Source organism: Pseudorasbora parva, chromosome 6 (genome assembly GCF_024679245.1).
Source record: "Pseudorasbora parva isolate DD20220531a chromosome 6, ASM2467924v1, whole genome shotgun sequence".
NCBI classification, from domain to species: domain Eukaryota; kingdom Metazoa; phylum Chordata; class Actinopteri; order Cypriniformes; family Gobionidae; genus Pseudorasbora; species Pseudorasbora parva.
Window position 1 is genome coordinate 19551909 of NC_090177.1, and position 26540 is coordinate 19578448.

Genomic DNA, 26540 nt, shown 5'->3' on the forward strand with positions numbered 1-26540 from the left:
AAGTACAATGTAAAAACATGTATGTACACAATAAGTGCATTGTATCAAATGTTTAATTACAATGTTAGTACATAGTAGTTAAGGCCACCTAATATAAAGTGGGTCCAAAATACTATGGAAGTCAATGGCTCCAGTTAACTGTTTGGTTACTGACATTCTTCAAAATATCTTCCCTTGTGTTCAGCTGAAGAAAGAAATTCATACAGGTTTGAAACAACTTGAGGGTGAGTAAAGGATGACAGAATTTTCATTTTAAAGTGAACTATCCCTTTAAGTTAAAGGGATAATATTTTACCTGGGTTTTTTTAGGCTTGGTTGTGGTTATGGGGCGCAGTATAACATGTCTTAATACATCACATCTTTCTTTTCTTTTTTTACGCCATACTTTCTTATATTTTACCTTTATTCCACACAGCTGAACGGCTCGTTTGCTTCCTGCTTCTATGAAGCCCATCCTTCCGAAAAACGCAATGGTCTTAGATTGGTTAGATGGCCAAATGTAGTTTCATGTATTTTTATTGGCTGAAGTGCCAAGCACAGGTTGTCCGGAAACGCCACGTCCCTTACCATTACGGGCAGAAGTCACATCTGGGGCAGTGTTTATGTTGATAGTAAGGGTTTATGATGTCACCAACCTAGGAAGAATCTCGTTGTAGTCCAAACCAGCCATTTTTGTAGGCAATAAACTGCCATAACTATAAAAGACAATATCTCCATTTGTATTGACTTTCAGCGCTGTAACTTTGCAGATACTGTTTATGCTCAAGCTGCATAATTTCACACTAACTAAAGTTAAAAAAGTGAAATCACATGCAACTAACTCTTTAATATGAAATGATACAGCTTGCATATTTTGAGTTTTTATTCTCCTTTTTTGGTATTTCTCATGTAGATTTATTTTTTGTAATAGAAACATATTAAAGTACAAAAAAATAAAAATTAACTGTGATAACTTTACCCTGTCCCACTTTTTTTGATTGTATTTTTTTTTTCCTGTTGAACTACAATCTGATCATGGTATAATTTTAAAAACGTAATCAGTATATTTAACTGATCATTCAAATCCACTGTCACAATATCCCTTACATTTTTAAAACATTGGTTTTGTCTCTATTCAATTCTTCATAAAGCAAAGATAAACATTGACCATCGAATCACATCATCATTAGACAGAATTATTATTTTAAGTGTTTTGTATGACACCAACATCCGGTGTGGCTGAGAGATGCCAACAGTGGCAACTGGGCAGTCCTGTGCACACCAGTAATATGGGCTGCTTTCCATCCAGCCAATTAGTGTAGTATTTCTTGAGCTTTAAAGAGAAAACTGATGATCTCCTGAGAGTGGTCTTTGAAATACACCAGGAAAAATGCAGACATCAAACAAACAGAAAAATGATTTGAGGATTTAGAGTCTGTGTTTGAACTGTATCATTTTTATGAGGTCAAGGTAATGATGTAGGCAGTTAGTAGTGCACTGGCAATGTGGAACTTACAGCACTCATTATTAAATATAAAGAGTTTATGACCGAACATTTATTAGAGTGTGGTTGAAGAGGGAATTCAGTAAAGCAGGATATATCAAAATGAAATGTAATCTTCATTTTTTAAATTATTATTAAGTTTTAACCTTTAATAAGGATCTTGACAATAAACAAATTGTCCAGTGAAGGAAAAAAAAAAATAATTAAGAAAATAATTTCTTGGTTTGGTCTCTTAGTAATCTTTGTAATTTTAACAATGTAATGATTAGTTTGACAAGAATGTGAATATTGCATAAATAAATATATATAGCTTATGGAAGGTTTTAATAACATGCGCAGCATTTATGAATTCTCTAAAAGTAAAAGATGGCAACAATGTAAGATCAGAAAATACATATTAAAATACCAATTCAGCCACTTTTGATACTTTGAAAAGATTAAGACATACAGAACTGAAAACCATCATTTATCTCCTTTTTGGAGTTTGTAGGGCTAGCAATGTTGTTAGCACTGCTGTTAACCATGTTAAGGCCGTTTCACACCAACACAAATGCACAAACATTCTGTCCAATTTTAGGACCTGTTCAGACCAATGCATTAAAACTGCAGACAAAGGCTGAATGAAAATGTAATTTCACTTTCTGACAGGGCATTTATAATTATAATAATCTGAAATACCCCAGTAATACATAAACAAAGCACTGTTTAACTGTCTGTGTCGTCGTGACACCTGCATGTCGTCTACATACATGTCTTCAAACATCTGTTCAGATTCAGATATCAAGCAACAAGTACATTAAAGAGTATAAAGAGATGAGAGCCTATTCCAAAATGTTCCTCTGCTGTTTACGGTCACTCACCAAAATATTCTGTTTGTGAGTGCACCATGTTTTAGGTAACAGGATCTGCACTGGGCATGTGACCAAAAGCATGATTCTTATTGTTAGGCTAATTTTCTTAGTGCAAGATGGTCCAAAATCCATCGCATTGACAGCATGCAAATCGCTGTGTTGGTCTAAGCGAACACATTACCAGCCGTTTATTCGAATTAAAATGTTTGTCGCAACAAATTTTCACAATTGTCTTGGTATGAACAGGCCTTTATCAAGTAATGAACACAACTGCATCAGCGTTCTCTTAGACACCATAGAGGACCCTGACAAACTCATCACAGCACGTTGAGTCCAAGTTAATGTTGGAATGACTCATTCCTCAACACACTTCTTGTCTCCCACAGGTCTTCGGTCATGTTTTGAGCCTCAGTTAGAATGAATGTTGCATTACTTTGGTAGTGTGTCACATAAATCATACCCATACCGTTGTGTTGTTCTCAGGAGGTTTCTCCTGTCAAACAAAATGATGAAATATTAATGGAAACACAATTGCGCCATAACAGTTTAGCACGCAAAATGTCCCGTTTTGTTGTTGAAGAAATGACTTATATGAAGAAGCCTTCGCATGTCACCTGCTGCTGTTGTATGTAGACCACAGCATCATGGATTGTAACAAAGATATGCTGAGGATTCATGTAGTTCATGAGCCCACTGGATGTGAGAATCCTCAATACACTCTCTACGGAAGAGAGAAAGTATTACTCTCTGGAAATAGTTTGGAAGGTTTGTCTGTATACCTGGAAACTCACCATTGCAGTTAGTCAGGTATATCGTTAACCCGATCTTCTGGCACTCCATGCACATCTGTGACAGGATATTAGTACCGTGAGAATTTTCATTATTCATGAGGATGCAAACTGATGTCAAAACCTATACTACCCGGGTCACCTGTACGAATAACCGAGCTCCCGCAACATCCACAAAAATGACACTGCTGCAGTCTATCAACACGGCCTGGACTTCACCCTCAGCCATCTCTAAACAATTGAGAAAAACGCACAATTGTGAGCCGTCTGAAAGAAAATACTCTGTAATGTGATTTTTAATGATACAAAGAAGTGGGAACGCACCTGATCTAAACAAGTCATTCTTTGAAGAAAAGGAACTGTCTGCAACTCCTTGTTCCTTGAAAAACAATTAAAACATGTTTTTAAGTTAGCCAATCAGGAGTTTTTTTTATATCAAGGCAAAGACATATCAAAATAATAATACATGACTGATTACGGTCACAGGTAATGAATGCTTTTAGAGGTTTTTTGTATAACAGTGATTTTAAAACCACATGCAGGTAAAACAAAAGTGCAGCAATGAGACACCAATATTTAATAAAAAATAAAATCATATTTGATATTATTTTAAAGGTACACTATGTAACTTTAGTCCTTCTAAAAGTTATGAATGGCTATAAAACTGCATGCTTTTGGTGGAAGAACATTGTTTTGGTTGTGCTTCAGCTCTGCGTGACTGTGCGGATGAATATGACAGTTTATGAGCAACATATGGCAATATATATGTTCAATAAAACACCTTTCTCACCACACAAGATTAAGAAAGATGCATGTGATCTAACGTCTACAGTGGCGCAGTCAGCATGGAACTAGATTTTGACGCAATTGACCTGGGTTCAAATCCGCCTTTTGCAGAGTTCGTTCTTCTCCCTTTTCCCATCACATATCACATCGGAAAGGCATTTATTTTCAATAAAAAATTAAGAAATTGTTCTAAAATGCGGAAATAAAGTGCCTACATTTTTTTAAATAATAATAATAAAGTATTTATATTATTTATAGGGTTAGGGCCTTTTATTGTCCCATTAAAGCGGCATCCTTTTAATAATTTCAATAAATATAATCTCTAATTTACACTATCATATTACTGTGTCCTGTTAATGTACAACACTACTGATGTGCAAACCTAACTAAATAAAGTATAAATAGCATAATTACTATTTACACATGCAGCTCTGGAAAAAATCAAGAGACCACTTAACATTGAGAAATCTTTTTTTCCAGAGCTGTATTGCAAAGAACTGCTACTTTCTCATGGAGTAAACAGCATCCATCACTATTTGCACTTAGTGTAAGCTAAGAAAATATGTTTTTTTTTCACTTGGTGTAAATATTATCTATTTCTATGTGTACAGTGCAAATAGCCACTTCCTTTTTTTTTTTTTTTTTAAAGGGTGATTACGTCAAAGGTTCAAGATTTATCTGCTGTCTCAACTTGGATTGTGACAACTAACCTATGCATTGTGCAACTAACATATGCTACTACCACACAAAAACAAGTTTAGGAAGAAGGATTGATAACATATTGACTCATTATTTAAATTAGTTTTTTTTTAAACTAGTCAGGCTAAGCAAGAATATCAGAAGAGCAAAATCAGAAAAAGTCACACTTAAGGAGCATATTGCATGTAAATTGATAGATTGGTCATCTTACTACAGAGCTGATGGCCTCTCTCTCTCTCCTCTCTTTGGCCTTCAGGGCTTTCTCTCGGCTGCGTATCCGCTCAGGCGTGAGGCCCAGAAGCTGAGCCATATCGGCCTTGAAAAAGCTACGGTTCCCATAGTAGATAGGCCCATTGTAGGTCAGGATCTTCACACCAGGAACTTCATAGCACTACGGTACAGAGAGATGGAGAGAGGATTTCATTACGCAACAGAGATGTGATTAAGACAAATACAGCAGAGCAAAGGTTATTCGATTGCATTTCCAAATGCGCAAGGCCCAATTCTAATCATAGTAAATTACATTATGAGTAGTAATAAGAAAAGAAACTTAATATGACTGACTCTGTTGACTCACTTTATTGTGGTTGTTGATGGATCTGTAGATCTCTGTGTTGGCGGCTCTTCCTAAAACAGAGCAGCTGGCCCTAAAAAACAGAAAGTTTACTGTGAGTTCAGGGACATCTTTTTGTCTCAACTTTATCTCCCCTTTCCTTAAATGTGAATTTCATATCCGCCAGGAGAGGAAGGTTGTTTTGGAACACAGGGGTCTGTAAGGGATACTGGTTTGCTGTTTTTATACAGCCCCTGAGCTTTGGAAAGCATAATTAAAGGATGTAGTAAACATGATTATTAAAGCAGATAAATACACAAATCTAATTAGGTAGTTTCGATCTCAATTATATTATGTACTCAATATCATGTTTCACTGGGGCTGCTCTAGTTGGATTGCTAATATCGTTATCTCTATACAGTCAAAATGATACTCTAATTTAGTGGTTCCAATCTTTCTCCCAGAGGATCATTTTTTTAAATGCTATGTTTCACAACCCTTCTGAAACCTAAGCATACATTAATTTACACAGAAGTACCCTGCATTCACAAACAATTTGGTTATCCTTAACGTATAAAATAACATGCCAATGCATAGCCATAGAAAAATCATTGCACACTTCCAATGTTACATAGTTTTTTTTGACAGGTGTAGAGCTCCACGGACTGGTTTAGCCATAGGATTTTAATATTGTTTATTACATAAATATTCATAATCTATTATCTTTTTCTTCACTAAAGATTTTTCACTTATTTATGTGTTTATTGCACAGATTAGGTTTTAGTGGCTAAAAGTTTTGTAAAGTTTATTAACAAACTTTGATGTTAGTTTGAGAAAGCCTAGCCTATAAACCTTGAAACGTGAAATAGTATTATTTCCAATAGTTCTTATGTGCGTATGTTAGGTTTTCCAAAAAGTTTGTTTTTCATTTTTAATTTTCAAGTTCATTTTTTGAAATGTGGTTTTATTTAGTTATTTGATGCTATAAAAGCAGGGATTGACATAACGGCTGAGAGCTTTGCTTGTGTGAGGCTACATTCACAAGACAACAAGACATGTATTACACATGAGTATGATTTCCACAGTTTTTTGTAGTTTACACAGAGACAATAACAGCGTAGATTTCAAAAACTTGCACTTTGAAACCCGTTTTTGAACGTTTGTGTTTTCAGGCCCCCAAAACACCATTGTAGTTTAAATAAACAACCAAAACACATTAAAAGTTTTCCATTTTTAGTTGAAAACTGTGTTGTGTAAACTGCCCCTGAGTTTGCGGGAGCAGGAGTATGGATGGCTCCACCTCAGGATCATTACTGTGCAGCCTCAGGCTCCTAATGGTGTAATCGCCACACAATGTCAGCAGCTATTTCTGGGTGGAAGGAAGTGGAGACACACTGTCTATCTTTTTTTACTGTCTATGGTGAAATCATAATCATTTCCTCTAAAATCAAGTATGTATGGTGACCCAAAGAGAGCACTAGTGACCCCTAGTGGAGATCACAACCGTAAAGGTGGAAATAGCCAAAAAATGACAATAAGCCCATAATTGTCATACAAGTGTCATAAAATGTAATTCAATTATCCAAGTTATTCAATAAATATTCACAAAATAAGTATATAATGCACTAAGGATACCTCTGTGTGCGACAGATAACTGTCATCATGGAGAAGACCACCCCAATGGCCAGGCCCAGGTCAACATTTAGAACAACTACTGACAGCCAGGTCACAAGCCAAACCATCTGCTCAAACACACATAACAAGAATTGAAATTAATCAGCTGGACTCAGTGACATTTAGAAAATTAAAGATATTTAGCACTTTGCTGGGAACGGGAAGTGGTAAAAACATACAAAATCGATTTTGCTGATTCTCCAAAGGTCGGGAAGATCCTTAAACAGCAGAAACATCTGTCTCAGGCTGGTCACGTTTATACAAGCAAGCACTGCCTGGGTGGAGAGAAGGAAGAGAGATGTTGGCTATATTAATAACTCCTTAAAGAGAAACATGAATTCAAAATGTACCCTCTTTGTTTGTTACTACATGTCTATGAACAGCATGCCAATATTTCTCGAAAGAAATATGCCACTCTGAAATGTATGACATTATGAAAAAAAAATATATATATATATACTTTTATATACAAATATATATATATATATATATATATATATATATATATATATATATATATATATATATATATATATATATATATATATATATATATATATATATATATATATATATATATATATATACTTTTGGGAAAAAAAATATACACACATTGGTAAGCTAACAAAAAAGGTGTTCTAACAAAGTTTTTATAATGTTTTCATTAAGTTATTTCTAAATGTTCTTAGAAAGTTTAAGATGGCCAGTTTTTTTCCCCAGGTTTGCAAAAACATTAAGGGAATGTTTAATCAATTTAAACATTATAAGAACATTACTTTTTGAATGTTGAACATTTTGATACAAATAGTAACATTTAAAAAAATGTTGAATTTCCAACAAAAAAGTTTCAGAAAAAATATTACATGAATGATGTTTAAAATAACACTTTTGTGCTAATGTTTTGAGAATGTTATTAAAGACCAGATAAATATGAACAAACATTCTATTAACATTAATTGTAATGACGTTATTTTAAAAAACCTTGCTAGAAAATTAGCCAAAGTTCTAAGAATGTTTCCTGTTAGCTGGGAAGGGATTCTTACCTTGGGTAAGAAGTAAAACAGAGGTCCTATAAGCAGAAGTACAATAAGAACGACCAGACTTGTGAACACTCCTGCGAGCTGTTGAAGAAAAAGGGTTTTACTTTAAAACAAAGGCAGATTTTACATTTGCTCCCCTCTAAGCAAGCTAAAATGATTAATTCAGGATGTTTCCTAGCAATGGAAATTATTAGAATGTATTCAGGATGAAGGTCATTGAAAATATGATATTTTTAAAGGGGTGGTTGGCATGTGATTTCACTTTTTTAACTTTAGTTAGTGTATAATGTTGTGGCTTGAGCATAAACAGTATCTGCAAAGTTTATGCGCTGAAAGTTCAATGCAAATGGAAATATTGTCTTTTAAAGTTATGGCAGTTTATTGCCTACAAAAATGGCCGGTTTGGACTACGACAAGCTTTTTTTCCGGGTTGGTGACATCATAAACCCTTGCAATTAACATAAAAACTGCCCACGTGAACATGCAACAAAGGGGGTGAGGCCACGTCGCAGCCATTACAGAAGAGAGAGCTGTTGTTGCAGGAGGCTAGAGTGTTGCAGACATGCCATCAAAACAATGTTATTTTCACCCCAAGTGTACGACTTCTGTGTTCGGGCTTCCTCGGGACGCTGGACTTCGGGAACAATGGTTACAATTTGTATTTAATTCAGTTCCTGCTGATTACGATATAAATTTAGCCATCTGTGCTGCACATTTCATGGAAGACAGCTTCAAGAATCTTAACGAGTTCAATTCTGGATTTGACCGATAAATCAAGGGGGTAAAGAACCACTTACTTTTTCTACTCTGAAACTACCATAACAACACATGCTGTAACAGTTTGAATCCTGACAGCTAGCTTGACAACCACACATTCCAGAACTAATGTTGGACTAGTAACAGAATCATGGGGATTGATCAATTAAGCACACACAAAACAAAATTCTAAACACTTGAAAGTAAATCTGAACAAAATCAAATACAACATAATAGAATTAAAAATGTTTTAATTAACATTCAAATAACAGATAAGGCCAGTTAGATTAGAACCCAGTCTGGGGGTCAGAACACAGGACCCTTAGAGCCAGTTAGTGTCTGCATAGGGGTCAGAGCGAAGGACAATAAGAACCAGCTAGAACAGCCTGGGACTCAGAACAGAGGACTAGACTCAAAACTGGCTCTACATTACAGCTCTGAATGTTACAGGGAAAGATGAGGAGTTGCTCTCTCTGTGTAGTTTTTTTAGGTTGAGGCAGCTTCTTCACCACATCACTTATAGGAACATGTGCCCCAGGTTCTTCCTGGTGTATTGCCTTGAATAAATGAATGAGGCATTTATATAGCGCTTTCAAATGTACTACTGTACACCCAAAGTGCTTCACACTCATGTCAGGGGTCTCTCCTCAACCACCACCACCAGTGTGCAGCACTCATGTCAGGGGTCTCTCCTCAACCACCACCACCAGTGTGCAGCATCCACTTGGATGATGCGACGGCAGCCACAGTACAACGGCGCCAGTGCGCTCACCACACACCATCGATAGGTGGAGAGGAGAGAGGGTGATAGAGCCAATTCAGTGGATAGGGATTATTAGATTGGTAAGGGCCAATCAAGGGAATTTGGCATTTGGAATTTGGTTACACCCCTACTCTTTTACGAGAAGTGCCATGGGATTTTTAATGACCACAGAGAGTCAGGACCTCGGTTAAACATCTCATCCGAAGGATGATGCTCTTTGACAGTATAGTGTCCCCATCACTACACTGGGGCGTTAGGACCCACACAGACCACAGGGTACACCCCCTGCTGGCCTCACTAACACCTCTACCAGCAGCTACCTGGTTTTCCCAGTTGGTCTCCCATCCAGGTACTGACCAGGTTCAGCCCTGCTTAGCTTCAGTGGGAAACCAGTCTTGGGCTACAGGGTGATATGGCTGCTGGTGATATGGCTACTGCCTTGGCATGATGGCTTTTCTACAATGTTTATGACATTTAAAAATAAAACATATGTAATGTAATATTACATTAAAATATGTTTAAGACTAAACTTAACTTGTGCCTCATGTCTCACTTTACCCCACAGCATTTGTCTCAATTTACCCCACCACCACAGTTTTAGAAAAAACAAGCTCTCTTATTAATTCAGGCTAATCTTCAGCTAACATCAGCAGATGGTTTTATATGTTGGTAGTTCATCAACATGTATGATACTAGTTTTTCTACCTGGATCTATTTGCTTTGGCAAACCAGTGATTAAGTTGACAGCAAAAAAATACTTTTACATGCAAAAAATATATTTTTGTGCAAAAAAACATGCTGACCACAACACCATGAGGTCCTCTACTTCATGGCCAAGGGGAAATTGGAGGGGCTTGACATAATGGTCATATATGACCACAAATGTTTTTTTGTTGACCGGATACAGTGGGTGTCTCACATTACCTGATGTCTCACTCTCCCCAATCTAATTATACTATGTTCGACAAACAAGACAAAACTTGTACAGAAAATCATTAACATACACTTCCAGCAGTGAATATACTACAGTAAAGTGTTTATTTCATTATCTCAGCATGACCTTTGCAACATAACATTGCTAATAAAAAATGAAGTGGCTGACCAGTGAACAGTAGAGGTGATCTCAAATCAGTACCTGTGTGTGACCTCCGGCGCTCTCCAGTATGTTGGTGGTGGCCAATGTAGCTGAATTGGGGAAGCAGGTGAAGAGAGATGACACGGTGTTGGAGATGCCATGTGCTAGAAGCTCCTACAACAAGAACATTTTCTTTTGATGACTAACACATTTACAAACCCAGCCAACACTTTTCATAACTTTGATTATAAATACAGTATTTACCTGATTTGGATCAATGGAGTATCCATGTTTATCAGCATAAATCATGGCCAGAGAAACAGACACGGCATAGGCTACAAGGGTGATAGCAACTGTGTCGCCAGCTATTTCTGGAATTGTCTTCAATGCAGGCAGCCGTGGCTCAGGGAAACTGAAAAAAAATAGTACACATTTAGCTTTAAATTATATATATACAATTGTTGACACTGTACTTATATGTACTTTTTTACACGTAAATTGTAATTGTAATATTTAACAATATTACTGCATTTATTATTAAATAAATGCAGCCTTGCTGAGCAAGACTTCTTTCAAAAATATCTTACCAATCCTAAACCTTTGAACAGTTGTGTATACCTTTACTAATGATGAATATTAATGCATTACATTCAAGAATATATTACCCTGCTGGAATATGCCCTACTATCTGTATGTCATACTTGGAATCCAGAGAAAAGGCATATGTAATTCCTGTTGCAATTATTACCTGCAGGAGACACAACAGAAGGGAAGATGATTTTTCACAATGCAGACCACAGTAGAAAATAGCGTTGATGATGAAACTCATTATACTGGTGAATGGCAAATATTTGTACAAAAGTTCATTCGCATATTAATGTCTGCAAGTCTCTCTAAATCTTCTCAGATGGCTGTGGTGAAGTGCAAACTCACAGTGATGATCTCTATAGGGATGGGAGTGCGCAGGCGCTCCCGAAAGCGTGAGTTGACCTCTTTAACTGGCACCAGAACAGCCAGGCACAGCAGTGAGATCACCAACTCAGCCAAATTAGTTTGGGGCACGTTCTCCATCACTAAAGCCAGAGTCTGTGGGTTTAAAGGGAACTTCTGACATACCTGATTCATTTGTGCTCAGTTGTATCTAGTGATACTGCTACAGTTGTTGCTAGAATAATTACACTAGTAACCAAAAAAAAAACAAAAAAAAAAACATCTGTTATGCCATTTCTAACCTTAAAAAGAGAGAAGGCACCAGCATATCGGGGTAGTCGTAATCCCAACATGTTTTGCAGCTGTGAGACAGTCACATGGAAAGCGGCTGCACTTGTGAAAGCCTTAACAATCGGTTCTGAGAGGTATGTGGAAAGGAAACCCAACTGGAGGCCGCACATGCATAGCTGGGACAATAAAAACAGGCAACAGACTGTCATAATTCTGTGTTTAAATAGAGTGCTATGTGTTTAAATAGAGCAATCGATCATTTACCATCATTATGCCTGAGAGAAATGCTACAGCTGATGCCACCCCAATTCTCTGGGCCTCAAACTCTGCAGCCTCTGGGCTACTGGAATTCAGAGCGAGTGGCATGGGAACCAGTTGCTCTACCACCGAGCCAGTCATCAGACTCAACACAGCAAAGGTACCTGCAAATGCCAAATCCTTGGATAATGGTATTTCATCTTCTTGATTAAACATTGACTGGTAAACATGGTTGTGGATTAAATAAAGGTATTTTACCAGTGGAAACGTGGTGACCAGTGCCAAAGAGCATATAGATAACCACAGGGAAGAATGATGTGTAAAGGCCATAGACAGGAGCCACTGATGTCAACAAAGCAAAGGCCATTCCTAACAATAAAGATTTTTTATTATTATTATTTATGTTGTCTTGAATATGGGTAAAAGACATAAGGCATATTTCAGTTATTAAAAAAATTACATTCACACAAAAACTTAAACGGGCCTGTGCATTTTCTATGATGAACATGTTATCAATTGCTGAATAAAAACGGACATGCAGGACGCCATATCGTTGTCATGTGACAAGAAACTTTCATAGTTTGACCGTTTTATGAAAAGTTTTGTTGAGTAACTACATATGGAGTTAACACATACAACAATTTCTCGGTATTTGTTTCTCAAAATGATCTCCATATTTAATATTGTGTAAGTTTAGGCTATGTATTTAAAGTAATTATTAAATTGTGTAGCTACTCTACTCACGTGTTTTCACTTTTATTTAATAGTTTACTTTATTTATTTAAATATGTAGGCTAATGACGGTTTTTACAAAACAATATGAATCAATTTCTAATAACTTTTTAAACTCACATATACACACACATATATATATATATATATATATACATACATACATACTATTAAAATAAACCCCTTTTCTTTTTGATGTTTATATCAGGCTAGTGTAACAGTCTAAAAAGTCTAGTTTAAAAAAATATTCGATTAAATAAAACCAAAGCCGTACCGTATGCTATAGCAACCAAAAATATCGTTGATGTTAAATAATAGTCTAGTTGATGTTAAATACCAAGATATATAATGTTGTCAATTATTTTAGCCTATATTCAAATGCCTTTTTTACTATTACAACCTAATAAAACTAGGGAAAAAAATATTAAGGTTTATTTTTTACCTTGGGGAATGTGTACTATTCCAACAGTCAGTCCCGCTATGATATCTCCTAAAAGCCATTTTTTGAGCTTGTATTTTGGCAGCCAGCTGAACACGGGCAGTCTCTTCTTGAGCAGGTGAACACACTCCACCTGAGAGCAGCTGCATCTCTGCGCCAGTCTATCGCGGAGCCGCTCTCTCCCTCTAGACTGGGCTTCCGTACCATACGTCTGTCTGAAGCGATCCTCAGTGTATATATTTCTATACACAGCCACTGATGCGCTCATCTCGCCCTAAAGTGTTCTTCCGAGAGCAAGGTAAATAATCTTCAGACTTAAACTGCTCGAAACAAGTGCCCAACCCGTCATTTATAGGAGTCGCTGGAATTTGACATCAGGAACAATTGTATTTTCCTGTCAAGTACTAGAGCCAATTGAACAGCAGGGGCTTTTTTTTTCTTTTTTTTTTCTTCTTCTTCTTTTTTTTAAAGTAAAGTTAAAGTCAGATGGCAAAAAACATTCTACTTTGGAGCTTAATACTTGACAAAGTTCTAAATGTCCTACTGCTAAAAGCTTTTTAAAAATCAAAAAATGACATGAATACTCTCATCTTTAACACACAGACTAGCTCTAAGTCCCTCCTCCCCATCATGGCCCGTATCCGTACCTAAAAAAAAAAAAAAGAAGAAAACTCTTCATTGCTATATGACATGAGGGAGTAACCTATAGAAAGTGTACAATGTATAGCTCTGTGGGACATCTGCATGATGATCAAAGTACTATTGTTTACAGGCTGAAGGTGAAACCTCAAACCACAACTATTACTGATTATTAGAGGTGGTCGTTTCCGGGAGGGGGTCGATTTCTCCCTGCCTTTGGTGTCTTCATGGACTTTGAGGAACCAAAGCTGCCTTGTGAAGTGTAATGATATGAGTTTTCTGTGCCTCGCTGATCAAACTGCAATATGATTCTGGTGAGCATTATATTCCATTGACAGATGCACTAGTTAAGAGTAAGCAAAAAATATATAGAAGTGGGACAATCTATTGAGTAGTCGAAAGACAAAATATAAATATTTAAACAAAAAATGTAATTCAAGAAACTCGTACCAGTTGCATGTTTTTCATTTCCATTGTCAAGTATTTTCTATTGTCTGTAAAAGAACTTGCGTTGGTAAAATACTATGAAAAATGGGTGAGCCTGCAGTTTTAGTGTGAACGTGGTGGAGATCACTTCAGCCCTGGCTCAGCCAACAAAACCATTGACGTTTGTACCTCTAGACAATGTCACGGGTGCCTGAGATTGCAATCTCACAAAATGTGCAACCCATAAAACAAAGAGTGATACAATATAAATGGAACGGTTGTTTTGGTAATAGCCCAGTATTAGGACGCATGAACGAACCTCTTCCTGGCCATGTTGTTGGTTCGTGCAGAATGCCACACACCTGCGCTGGGTCAGACGGGGCAGGCCGTTGTCAGACTGCAAACTCTTGGTGTAGGCAGTACTGTTATAGTTCTTATTCATCTCAAATTATGGCTTCTGACCATGGTTATTATCGTTAACAAACACTAAAAGCATAAAACATACAGTATTTTAAAGGTTCTTTCTTGTTTCTTACAATATATTTGCATGCATCAAAGGTCAAAAAGCACTTTAATGTTCTCATAATGTACATTGCACACACTTCACCTCATTTCTCAAACAGTTAATTAGAAGATTCTAAACTCTAAACTGCTAATCCGACCCTACAACACAACTTCACCATCCAGGTTCATCTTTAATTACCCCTTCAAGATCGGTCAGAAATCTTGGAGTAATCTTTGATGACTAGCTGTCCTTCAAAGACAACATTTCAAAGACAGCTCGGTCATGCAGGTTTGTGTTGCACAAGGAAAGTGTACAATGGAAAATCAGATCGTTCCTTACAGAGCATGCAACACAGCTTCTTGTCCAAGCCCTGGTCATTTCTAGACTTGACTATTGCAAAGCGCTTCTGGCTGGACTTCCATCATGTGCAACCAAACCACTGCAAATGATCCAGGACACTGAGGCACGTCTTGTCTTCAACGAGCCCAAAAGGCTCTGCTGACTTTGGCCCTGTCTCAGATGGCACTCTAAACCCTCAAGGCCTTCCTCTGAGTCCACACTTTCACAACATAATGCCGCCTTGACCGTCGGGTAGAATTCCTCTGCGTAGCTCCCAAACTTGCGGGCTCAGCTGAAGTGCACATCGAGGCCGCAAAGCACAAGCACCCTTCTTGAAGCTTAAATGACCAATGGGACACCATACGGCCATGTGGACTTAACGGACATGCTCACGCAATGTACATTGTAAGTCCACAAGACCGAAAGTGCACATGAAGTGTGCCAATTGGGACAGGGCCCAGAGTCCTGCACGGGTCCATTTTTGGAGATATCAATTTTTTGATTAAAATATCAAAATTAAATCTGCACCTGCCCAGACCCGTTAACATTTAGCCCGTTACCCAACCCGTGCCTGCGATATATCACATGCTAAAATCATTCCAATTAAAATGCTTTATTTTTTATCTTGCACCTCTCTCGACATCACAACAGTGTCAGGAATGGGCTAATGAAACAGGCTGTGCCTTTAAAGACTCGTTGTTAACAATTTCATATACTCCACTTACCAAGTTTACTTTTACTTTATCCATTGCTACTTCTGCAAACCTCGCTTCATGGGCTACGAGAGGCACAAAAGTTGCACTGTCGCAGTGGTGGTGACGTGATGGGTCAAATCTGGCATATTTTTGTTGCGTGAATGTGTAGTAGTAATTTGGACATAGAAATCGTAAGACTGAATTTCCGGGGGGGGGGGGGGGGGGGGGAGCCGGGAACCGGCAAAAGAAAAAACAGTGTCTTCTCGACATGTCGACAACACAAACTAAAGTCTTCCAGGCCTCAGCTACAACTACTGTGTTGAGGAAGGGTCAAAGTAGACATTGTTTGCATGCATCCAATGAAGAGCATAGGCTGGCATTATGCGAATTTGTTACTAAGGTAACAGAAAGTTAGACTGAAATTATTGATGGCTCATTTCGGCAATTCAGAATATATTATTTATTTTAGGAGACAGTAACTTTATTTGTTATGCACTTTGATCTTTAAGGCTTTGCAGAGCTTTTACATTCCCAAACAGTTACATTACACACTGCATGAAAGGTAATGTTTGAAAAAGCATCAAATAAAATTCAAGTAAAATAAAACATCAAAAATGTGTTTACTTATTATTCAACTTATTTCATTTCTGCTATCGGTGCTATTGCAATATTTTTCATTTTCTTATAGTTAACTGAAGTGCTAAAATAAAACTTAAAACTAAAACTATATAGACATATTAAAAAAAAACAGTAACAAAAATCACAAAAGCACACAGAAATTAATAAAACTTTAACTAAAATTCAAATGAAAACAGAAAATATTAACAAAAAGTATATGTTTAAAAATTATGCTAAAATAGCACTGCTTCTGTCTGATATAGACCTTTAGTAACCATACAAATAAGATACATTTATTTAGAAGAATTTAGAAGATATAATTATATGTTTGATGTATTTTAAAAAAAGGTCAGTCCATCATTTCAGAAATGCTTTCTCTGATTGAGAGAAATGTGGCTAAAGTGCATGAACTTTATTACTAATCTCATTCATTCTTTAACAGATTCCAAAATTACACAAACCTTCTATATCAGCATTAGAAATTAATTGTGTAATTTTTTTTTTCCTTTTCTTTTTTTTTTTTTTTGTCACTGTGGCGATATTGCTAAAGACAAAGCAAAAGCCATCCAGAGAGGATGTCTTAACAATGTCTTCACCATTGGTTATATTCCAAAAAAAGTGTATCTATTTTGGGTTTATTTTTAATTATAAGAGAAAAATAGCGTTGTTTTGATCCCATATTCCAAGAATCTCCAGGTCTCTGTAGATAGACTCTGATATGTGGAGGTCTTTTTGTTAAGGAATGCAGCTATTGTGTTCATCAGCTCAGGAGAATTTATGGACACGCTGATGGCGTGTTGCGTCTGGTGACTGTTTAAACAAGATATTAATCAGCGGTAAAAGGAACAATGCTCTGAATAGAAGAGGATATGGAGTGTTGAACCCCCCTCAAAAGCAAGACGAAGCATAAGCACTCCAAGAAAAGACAAATTATGATAAACCAGAACAAAGACAATATAAACAAGAGTGACACTCTGATTCCCTTTGACTGGAGTGTGTTTACAGTTAATCTGGATGTCAGTCGGCTCTATGTTGACAGGTGCTGGGAAGTTAATAAAGCGCTGAGTCTCGGGTATATTTCCCCACTGACTGCTCAATAGTCCTGTAATGCTGCATAAACAGCTGAATGAAGAAAGCATTTGGAATTCTGTTTTTTTGTATTCTTTTTTTACCATAACACAATTTGTTCACTAGGCCTTTTGTTAAAAATGCATTTATTTCATGTACAAATCCAAAGGACGAGTGCAAAAGTACATAGTGCTATTAGAGAAAGAGTTGTGAACTCATCGTTTGTATTGCATAAAGTAAAGTATGTCATATGATAGTACATACATATGAGAGAGACAAAGTTAGTTTTCTTTGGCTCCAAATCTTCTGTGGTATTATTTCCCTAGTTGTATATGCAATAATTGCATTAGAGCAATATCTTGTTAACCTCCATGCCCCCCTCACGCTGAGAGTGTGTCGTGGTCCTCAGCTATTGTCGTCTGCTTCATCATGCTGTTCTTGTTTAGGGAGGGGTGTCATAATAATTTGTCAAAATTCTATAGTTCCTCTCATTGTTCCTTATCTTTTTTATGGGCTACTTCATTTTCCCCTCACTTTGCTCTGACCTCGACATCGAGACGGGTGCTGAACCTATCTTTCTGTCGCCATCCGACCACCTCTCCCTTCCTGTTCTATCACGAGTGTGTCTCCATATTAATAGCATAAGCTATAATAAATTATGATTAGATCTGTTTTTCTCCTTATAAGCCACTGTGCTCTCTCTATATTGTTTTACCACATGACCATCTTAGCAGTACTGGGAACATAATATCCCCTACTGCATCATGTATATGACTGTATTGTGTACTAGTACCTTAGTCTTGCAACATTTTATCTAATGTTTTATGTTGGGCTGGCCCGTGTGGTCTGATCAAACAGACGAGCTACCGTAGCTCAAATAGCTCAAGAAATTAATGCTGGTTCTGATAGAAAAGGTGTTAGAATATACATTGCATTGAAGTTTGTTGCGTAAGAGGCTGCATTGCCGCAGACCAGTCAGGATGCCCATGCTGACCCTGTCCACTGCCAAAAGCACCAACAAGTGTGCATGTGAGCATCATAACTGGACCACATAGAAATTGAAGAAGGTGGCCTGGTCTGATGAATCATGTTTTTCTTTTACATTACAGATGGCTGGGGGCGTGTGCATTTCTTACATGGGGAGCACATGGCCCCAGGATGCACTATGGGAAGAAGGCAAGCCGGCAGAGGCAGTGTGATGCTTTGGGCAATGTTCTGCTGGGAAACCTAGGGTCCTGTTATCCATGTGGATGTTACTTTTACACCTACCACCTACTGAGCATTGTTGCAGACCATGTACACCCTTTCATGGAAACAGAATTCCCTGGCACACTGGTATGATAATGCACCCTGCCATAGAGCAAAAATGGTTTAGGAATGTTTTGAGGTGTTTGAGGTGTTGACTTTGAGATGTTGACTGAGATCTGGGGAATTTGGAGGCAATTAAACATCTGTGGGATGTGATGAATAATCAAGTCCAATCCCTGGACGCCCAACCTCGCAACTTACAGGACTTAAAGTTAGTTCACCCAAAAATGAAATTGCGTGTCAAACTGCTGAAATCACGTGACATTGGCGACCCGAATCATTAATCAGTCCGCTGATTTATAAATCTTTGAGGTCTGAAAACAAATGCAAAAGAGAAGACAATGCTGAATAAAGTCATAGTTTTTGCTATTTTGGGACCAAAATGTATTTGCGATCCTTCAAGAGATTCCAATGAACTAACTGATGTCACATATGGACTACTCTGATGATGTTTTTATTCCCTTTCTGGACATGGACAGTATAGTGTGCCTACACTTAGATATGCTGTCGGACTAAATATAAAATATCTTAAACTGTGTTCCGAAGATGAACGGATGTCTTACGGATGTGGAACGACATTAGGGTGAGTCATTAATGGTGTAAATTTCATTTTTGGGTGAACTAACGCTTTAAAGAATCAGTTGCTAATATTTTGGTCCTAGATATCAGAGCACACCTTCAGGGCTGTTTTGGCAGCAAACAGGGGACCAACACAATATTAGGAATAATTATATGGATGCTCTTTGTATATATAACTCTGTTTTGAATTATTATGGCGAGGGGTTTCACACAATTGTTTTTGTTTTTACGTACATCCATAAGCAACATCTGCAAAATATGTAATATATTACTCCATTATGTTTTAGAATAAGCCAGAAAATAACTGATTACAAAAACACAAGGTTTGGGGTCACTGGGTGCTGACTCAGAAAAAGCAGCACAGTAAAACGCTAACAAAGATTAAATTGTTTTGAACCATGGTAACTTGTCTTGTCATTGGGAAAACAGGAGTGTGACCAGTGTCTGAACAGCAGCAGAAGAGGAAGGGGAGTGGAAGGATATGCAGTGACCTTCTGTTCTCTGAGGAGGATAAACCCGAGCAGACACACCTTGATCTCTAATATTACACTCCTTTATACTGTATTTGATACATATCATACATATAGAATCTTCTCAATATTTATGGTAAGTAGAGATTACTTCATTAGTATTAGTGTAGCAGTGGATTGTGCTATGGGGAATTACTGTTCCTGGCCCTTACTTTTAGCATTGTGCTGCTCTAATGCCCTGTTGGGACACAACCTTGAACTACATTGTGGAATTTTCTTTGCATTGTCCGCAGTTCCATCGTGGTGTTCTCCACCCATGTGGCCCTCAAATTCTATATTCCCTTTTTATACGACCCCTGAGGAACTCAGTGGAGACTGATTACAAATATTTGGTGCCAGAGAGAGGTCTTGGGTGGACCCAGGTCAGCTGTCTCTCTCTCTCTCTCTCTCTCTCTCTCTCTCTCTCTCTCTCTCTCTCTCTATCACACACACACACACACACACACACACACACACACACACACACACACACACACACACACACACACTCATCTTAAGTAAAGAGTCCAGAGATCCTGAAGGACTCTTGGCTCTAAAAGAGAGCTGACATCAGTGATTTCTAGGCCACTCTGTCAGACTGGTTTCTTTTGTTTATGCCAAATGCTGTTGAGATGGTTCATGAATAACCAGTGATGGTTTTGGTTTAGAGAATGATTAGCGATAATGAAACAGTAAGTTCTTAAAGTATTGCTTAGATGTGCAGTTTTACTAAACAAATGTTTCTTCTCTGAATGAAAATCTGACATGGTCAGTTTAGCAAGAGAGGGTATAATGGAGGTACTTACAGTACTTGTCTTGTTCACACTAACATTTAGTCAGTTAGGGCCATAATAACAGTCACCCTGAATTAATGAGGAGGGAACAGAGACATTATGTCAGGTGACTGACAAACTGGCATCTCGACTGAGAGCCAAATCACCTTTGGAGTGGTACAAAACAAGCCAATGCACATTGCAGAGTGAGATTTGTAACTACGGCCTGCAAAGTGGGTATATTAGAAAGCGTGCAGCACTCACTTATTTAAGTTTTACCCTAAGGAGAGAAGATGGTGAGCACCATTCAACAGTGGTACGGCAATTGTGGCAACGTCATGTAACAGGGTTGCATTACTAACCTAAATGTTCCCTATCAGATGATTGGGATGCCTACCAAAACGTCACAGTTCCAGTGACTGCACATAAGCTGTCAATCCCACCTGCACCTGCTGGGATGGAGAAAGGACAGGGCTTTAACGCAGAGAGCATCAATCACTGCTGCTCCTTCTTACCCATACAGTGAAAATATTGGATAACAATATTGGGAAAGCATGCCTATTCCAAATGGTACTATTCCAAAAAGGAACGCTATGGAGGCCATACATGGAGTTACACATATGGACTGAACATTAGGGCAGTTCTACATATAGAAGTTATCTGTGGTAGATAAAGCCTTGCTAGGGTGGAGTCAATATTGGCAGAGATGGCAGGTTGAGCTGCCATACCGTGGGAAAATACACACGTGGGATCATCTGTTGGGCACCTAGTCTAGCACAGGGGCTGACCTTCTGGGCATATTCACGGGTACTAGACCTTCATGCCTCCGCCATGTCTGACTGCCAAGTTTGCTGAAGGAACTCCATCCAGGGTTTGACAGATGGGGAACTCACCCGGGCAGCAAGATAAGCGCTTTTATCCTGTCCTAGGAGGGGAATGGCTCTGCAAGCGAGACACCGAGCAGGTCCCCCTACTTAGTAGCGACTTGTAGCCAGTACACAGGAGGACACAGGCGATTGCTACACAGAGATTGTAAAATTGCACAGAGATTGCACAGAGATTGCAAACGTGTTAGGTGTCACCCTGCCTGTAGCTCTACAAATGTCTACTAGCGAGCCACAGTGTGCTAATGCCCAGGCGGAGGCAACACGGGTCGAGTGATCTCTCACCCCAAGGAGGCATGGCTGGTCTTGATATGCCAAGACTATGGCATCCACAATCTAGTGGGCCAACCTCTACTTAGAGACTGCCTTTCCCTTCTGTTGGCCTCTATATCAGACAAAGAGCTTGTCTAAGGCCCTGAAGCTCTGGGTGCAGTCCTCGTATAAGCGTGAACAGGGCAGAGCAGAGCAAGGGTTGGTTCTGCCTCCTCCTGGGGCAGCACTTAGGCACGTATCCAGGCCAGGGTCTCAGGATTATGTGAGTTGGCAGCCCGAATTCCAGGCATCATTCGTCGACTGAAAATGCCTGCAGGTCCCCTACCCTCTTGACAGAAACAAGTGCAGTCAGAAGCGCTGTCTTGAGAGAGTATCTTAAGCTCTACTTACTGCAGTGGCTCAAAGAGTGCTCTCTGCAAGGATGACAAGGCCAAGGAGAGGTCCAGAGTTCTGGACACGGGTGCCATATCTCTGAGAAAGCAGGTCCTTCCTCAGAGGAATCCACCAGGGAAGGGCTGTTGTGAGGAGCATTAGTTCTGGGAACCAAACAAACAGGTATATCTTTGCATCTTCGGAGTGTCTCCAAATAAGCTGGACTGCCTGGGGGTGGAGTCTCCATTCTCCCGGGAGCATGGGCTGGCATGAGAGCTTGTTGGCTGCACGATTGAGCTCACCCAGAGGAGGATATGGAGGACAAGTTGCGACATGCAACGGAAGCGTAGACCCCCCTGATGGTTGATCTATGCAACAGGCGGAGTGTTATCTGTCCGGACCAGCGGTATGAAGATTCACAGGGCAAGCCACACTGCTTCCAACTCGAGGCAATTGATGTGCCACTGCAGTCAAGGTCCCATCCAGGAGCCTGAGGATACCTTTTGCATGTGGCTCCGTTGAGACAACAACATGCCTGGTCACTTGTTCTAGGGCAACTCCTGCCTGTAGAGAAGCAAGGTTGGAGATTTGGTGACAGGCCTGTTTGATTGCCAGTGCTGAAGCAGTCTCATATGAAACAACCCAAGTGCCGTAACTGAGCCTGCAGATGCCATATGCCCCAGTAGCCTCTGAAACACTGCCACCCTGACCTTGAATTAATTCACCCGACTGAACATGCTTGTTCATGAGATGTGCTGTTTGCATGGGAAAATTATTTGCATGGGAAAGTATGTTCAGGTTTATACAAAACTCATAGAATATTATTGCAGAGCAGAATCAGGAAAATGCTCATCTCTGAAGTAGGACTGTCAAAATTGCTCAAAAATGACGTTCGAATATTCCCTCTAAAACAAACACGAATATTCGAACTATTCGAACATCTGGTTGTGCATTTTGTCAATGACGCGCATTACATCATTAACAGGAAAAATTAATACAAAGAGACATTAACTACTTGTATAGGTTGTCTATTTAAGTTTAAACATATTTGACAACGTATTATTTATACAAAAATAAGTAAATGAACTAATGGCCAAAACCGCAGAGCGCAGACCACCCCACCCCCCACCCCCCTCTGCGGATAACGGTTTAAAATAAATGAAGAAACTTTGAGTGCTTATCAAGAGCTTTATGTCAGCAATTTAAGGTTGCGAGACCCGCGACTATTGTCCCAAATATAGCAGGCTTCATTCAGTGATTGAAACAAATATTGTTCATATTAATTGAAGTTTTACAGCATATTGAACGCTCCGAGCGAGCTCTGCTGTACTAAACATGGAATTTTTCCTTGACATGAAACGGTAAATAATCACAGCCGTGAAAGCAGTGCATTTATCCTTTATTCATGCAATATCTCTTCAGTCAGTACAGTAGCCTACACTTTAGTGTTTCTGTTTAACGTTAAATAAAATGAGGCATGGTATACTAACTGTATCTTGCATATAAATATCTCACGGCTCAACAATTTTACCTCCTACCGTCCAAAATCCAAAGTACTTCCAGACAGGGCTTTTTAGATTTTGGAGGGTTAAAAATCGCTTTCTCTGCTGGGGTCGAGTTGGGCTCTGCACTTTCTGCCATCTTCACTGCAAGACGCGTCAACTTTCAGCAGTGACTCCTGTGACCTGTCCCTGAACCCCCATGCGAGCGCCCACTCTCAAAGTAGACAGCCACGGTCACGCCTCTACCACCGCGGCGTTTTTTCCCCCACTTTTATTTTTTATTTTTTATATAATTCAAATATTGATTTTCACTTCTGAAATTCGTGTTTAAAAACCATTCGAATATATATATTCGAATTTAGAATATTTGTTGACAGCCCAACTATGAAGCGAAACCTTAAATGAGTGAGTGATACTTGATAGGTGTTTTTTAGTGCAGATTTAAAATGTTATATTGTAATGGCAAGGCTTTCTGCAGTCAGTAAGAACAAGGATGTGATGCATGCTGAGACCCTTAGAAAGGTCTGCCAAACTTCTGTCCTGTCTATGATATTCTTCAGAATCAAGGTTATATCATAGCTAAGAGATAAATTGTATGACATATAATTTGTATGACATTTCCTGACATAAGATGCTATTCTTTCCCTGTCTGTGACCTCTGGGAGGGGGCTAAACATGCAAGATGCTCAACAGGACCCAATAACTGATCTCCCTGCACCCACCCTTCACCTTCACCCCTCTGTTTTCAACATCAAAGAGCGGTCATGGCTCCAACTGGGTGGCCACCGACCATTTATTTCCTCCCACATGCTCTCCTGCAATTCATTCTGATCCAGGCCTCGTCAGGGCTGAGCGGACCCATGGGATCCGACCAACGGGACCGCTCATGGCCACTTCCTGGTCATTTAAGACCTGTGCCGCAGAATGGAGGGCCATTGTCCAGACTGTTATCTGATGGCCTGAGCCAAAAGGCAGACAAAGCCAAGTGCCTGGAGACTCACCCCTTCCGCTTTGCTGAGGATACGGTGCTTGTTTTAAAGCATGGCGATGGATGATTAAAAAGAGGTGAATGAAACTGAAATATCATCAATGAAAACAAACATCAAACCTTTTAAATGAGCATAACTAATGATAATACATTAAACAAATAGTCAAAGGTCTATATGTAAAGGTCTTGTATGAAAGCGAGTCCAAAAATCTACCTTGTTACTTGATCAACTTTCTCTTATAATTATTGTCATTATTTATTTTATACACATTTTTATTGCACATAGAAATGAAGTTTGTTAAGGGTTTTCAGATTATCTATTCCTCCCATTCCAGTATAATTTGATAGTCTTTTATTAATTTTTTACCCATTTTAGGCCTTTAAAGGTTACACCTTTATTACAAAATTGTTCTCAAACTGTACTTTAAAATGTATATTTTGATCATTTATGCTTAAGTGCAAAAAATGAAAATTCTGTCATTAATTACTCACCCTCATGCTGTTCGACGTAAGACCTCCATCCATCTTTGGAACACAAATTAAGATATTTTTGTTGAAATCCGATGGCCCAGAAAGGCCACCATAATGTCCTTTCTTCTCTCAAGACCAATAAAAGGCACTAAAGACATTGTTACAAAGCCCATCTCACAACAGTGGCTCTACAATAATTTTATGAAGCGATGAAAATAGTTTTTGAGCGCAAAAAAAAAAACCCTGTATAATGGCTTATAGTAATGACCTGTTTCAAAACAGCGCTTCCTGAAGCCTCAGAGATGAATGAATCAGCTTATCAATTCATGATTCAAAAAATCACGTGTCAAACTGAAATCACTGGCGTTCCAAACCGCTGATTCGATACACTGATTCATAACGGTTCGACGTTTTTTTTTTTTCGCGCTCAAAAACTATTCTAGTCGCTTTATAAAATTATTGTAGAACCACTGTAATGAGATGGGCTTTGTAACGTCTTTAGAGCATTTTATGGGACTTGAGAAAGATGACATTGGTGTCAATGGAGGCATTTCTGAGCCATCGGATTTCAACAAAAATATCTTCATTTGTGTTCCGAAGATGGACAAAGGTCTTACGGGTGTCGAATGACATGGGTAAATAAAGTTACGTAATTAATGAAAGAATTTTCATTTTTGGGTGAACTAACCTTTTAAAGATATCAGTTATCTTTGTTCAAGTAAGAATAATTTTTTGTGTGATTTTTAAATAAGTCTCATGCTTACCAAGTGTTTCCTTTGTTATTATATTTTTTAATGTATTTCTGTAATGCCAAAGCGGAATCTTCAGCATCATTACTCCAGTCTTCAGTGTCACATGATCCTTCAGAAATAATTCTAATATGCTAATTTAGTGCTTAACTAACATTTCTAATTATCACAATTGAAAGGGGTTGTAACCCCCCCCCCCCCCCCCCCGGAATCTTTAATTAATAGATTAAAGTTTAAAAGAACAGCATTTATTTGAAATATAATTATTTTGTCGCAGTGTAAAAGTCTGTACCGTCACTTTTGATCAATTTAATGCATAATTGCTTAATACAACAAATAATTTATTTTAAAAATAAAAAAAGCTTGCCGACCGCAAACTTTTAAATGGTTTATAGGGGAGAGTGGTGCTTTCTCTGATTCTGTAAATCTACTTAGGGTTCAGAATCAGAGTATTTTTTTTTTTTTCACATTACTTTCACACGTCTAGTACAAATATGTGGCATTGTTTCAGTAAGATAGTGTATATACGTCTTTTCTTTATTTACCCTGAAAGAATGGAAGTGAAATGTGACAATATGCCTCATAGGTGGGGTACATTGTAACAACAATAAGACAGCGTAAAATGTATTCTGATCTAATCACAAAAATATACAAGACAAACTAAAATATTTTGTCAAAAAAATACAACTTTGTTTATATAGTGTTGATATGGGACAACGTTTTG

General features: G+C 38.3%; 1 protein-coding gene and 1 pseudogene across 1 annotated transcript; both read right to left on the reverse strand.

The window, feature by feature from the left end:
• Nucleotides 1-1415: 1415 nt before the first annotated feature.
• slc26a10 (solute carrier family 26 member 10) lies at nucleotides 1416-13607 on the reverse strand. Its single transcript, XM_067446015.1, has 18 exons — nucleotides 13122-13607; nucleotides 12206-12316; nucleotides 11954-12111; nucleotides 11701-11865; nucleotides 11402-11554; nucleotides 11134-11216; nucleotides 10733-10880; nucleotides 10529-10642; nucleotides 7878-7955; nucleotides 7014-7109; nucleotides 6796-6902; nucleotides 5185-5254; nucleotides 4819-4998; nucleotides 3447-3501; nucleotides 3265-3353; nucleotides 3126-3180; nucleotides 2949-3055; nucleotides 1416-2827 (listed from the first exon to the last, which is right to left on the reverse strand). Exons 1-18 carry the CDS (start codon nucleotides 13384-13386, stop codon nucleotides 2789-2791), a joined length of 2073 nt encoding a protein of 690 aa, XP_067302116.1. The 5' UTR covers nucleotides 13387-13607; the 3' UTR covers nucleotides 1416-2788.
• Nucleotides 9701-9817, reverse strand: LOC137080298 (5S ribosomal RNA; annotated as a pseudogene).
• Nucleotides 13608-26540: the final 12933 nt, after the last annotated feature.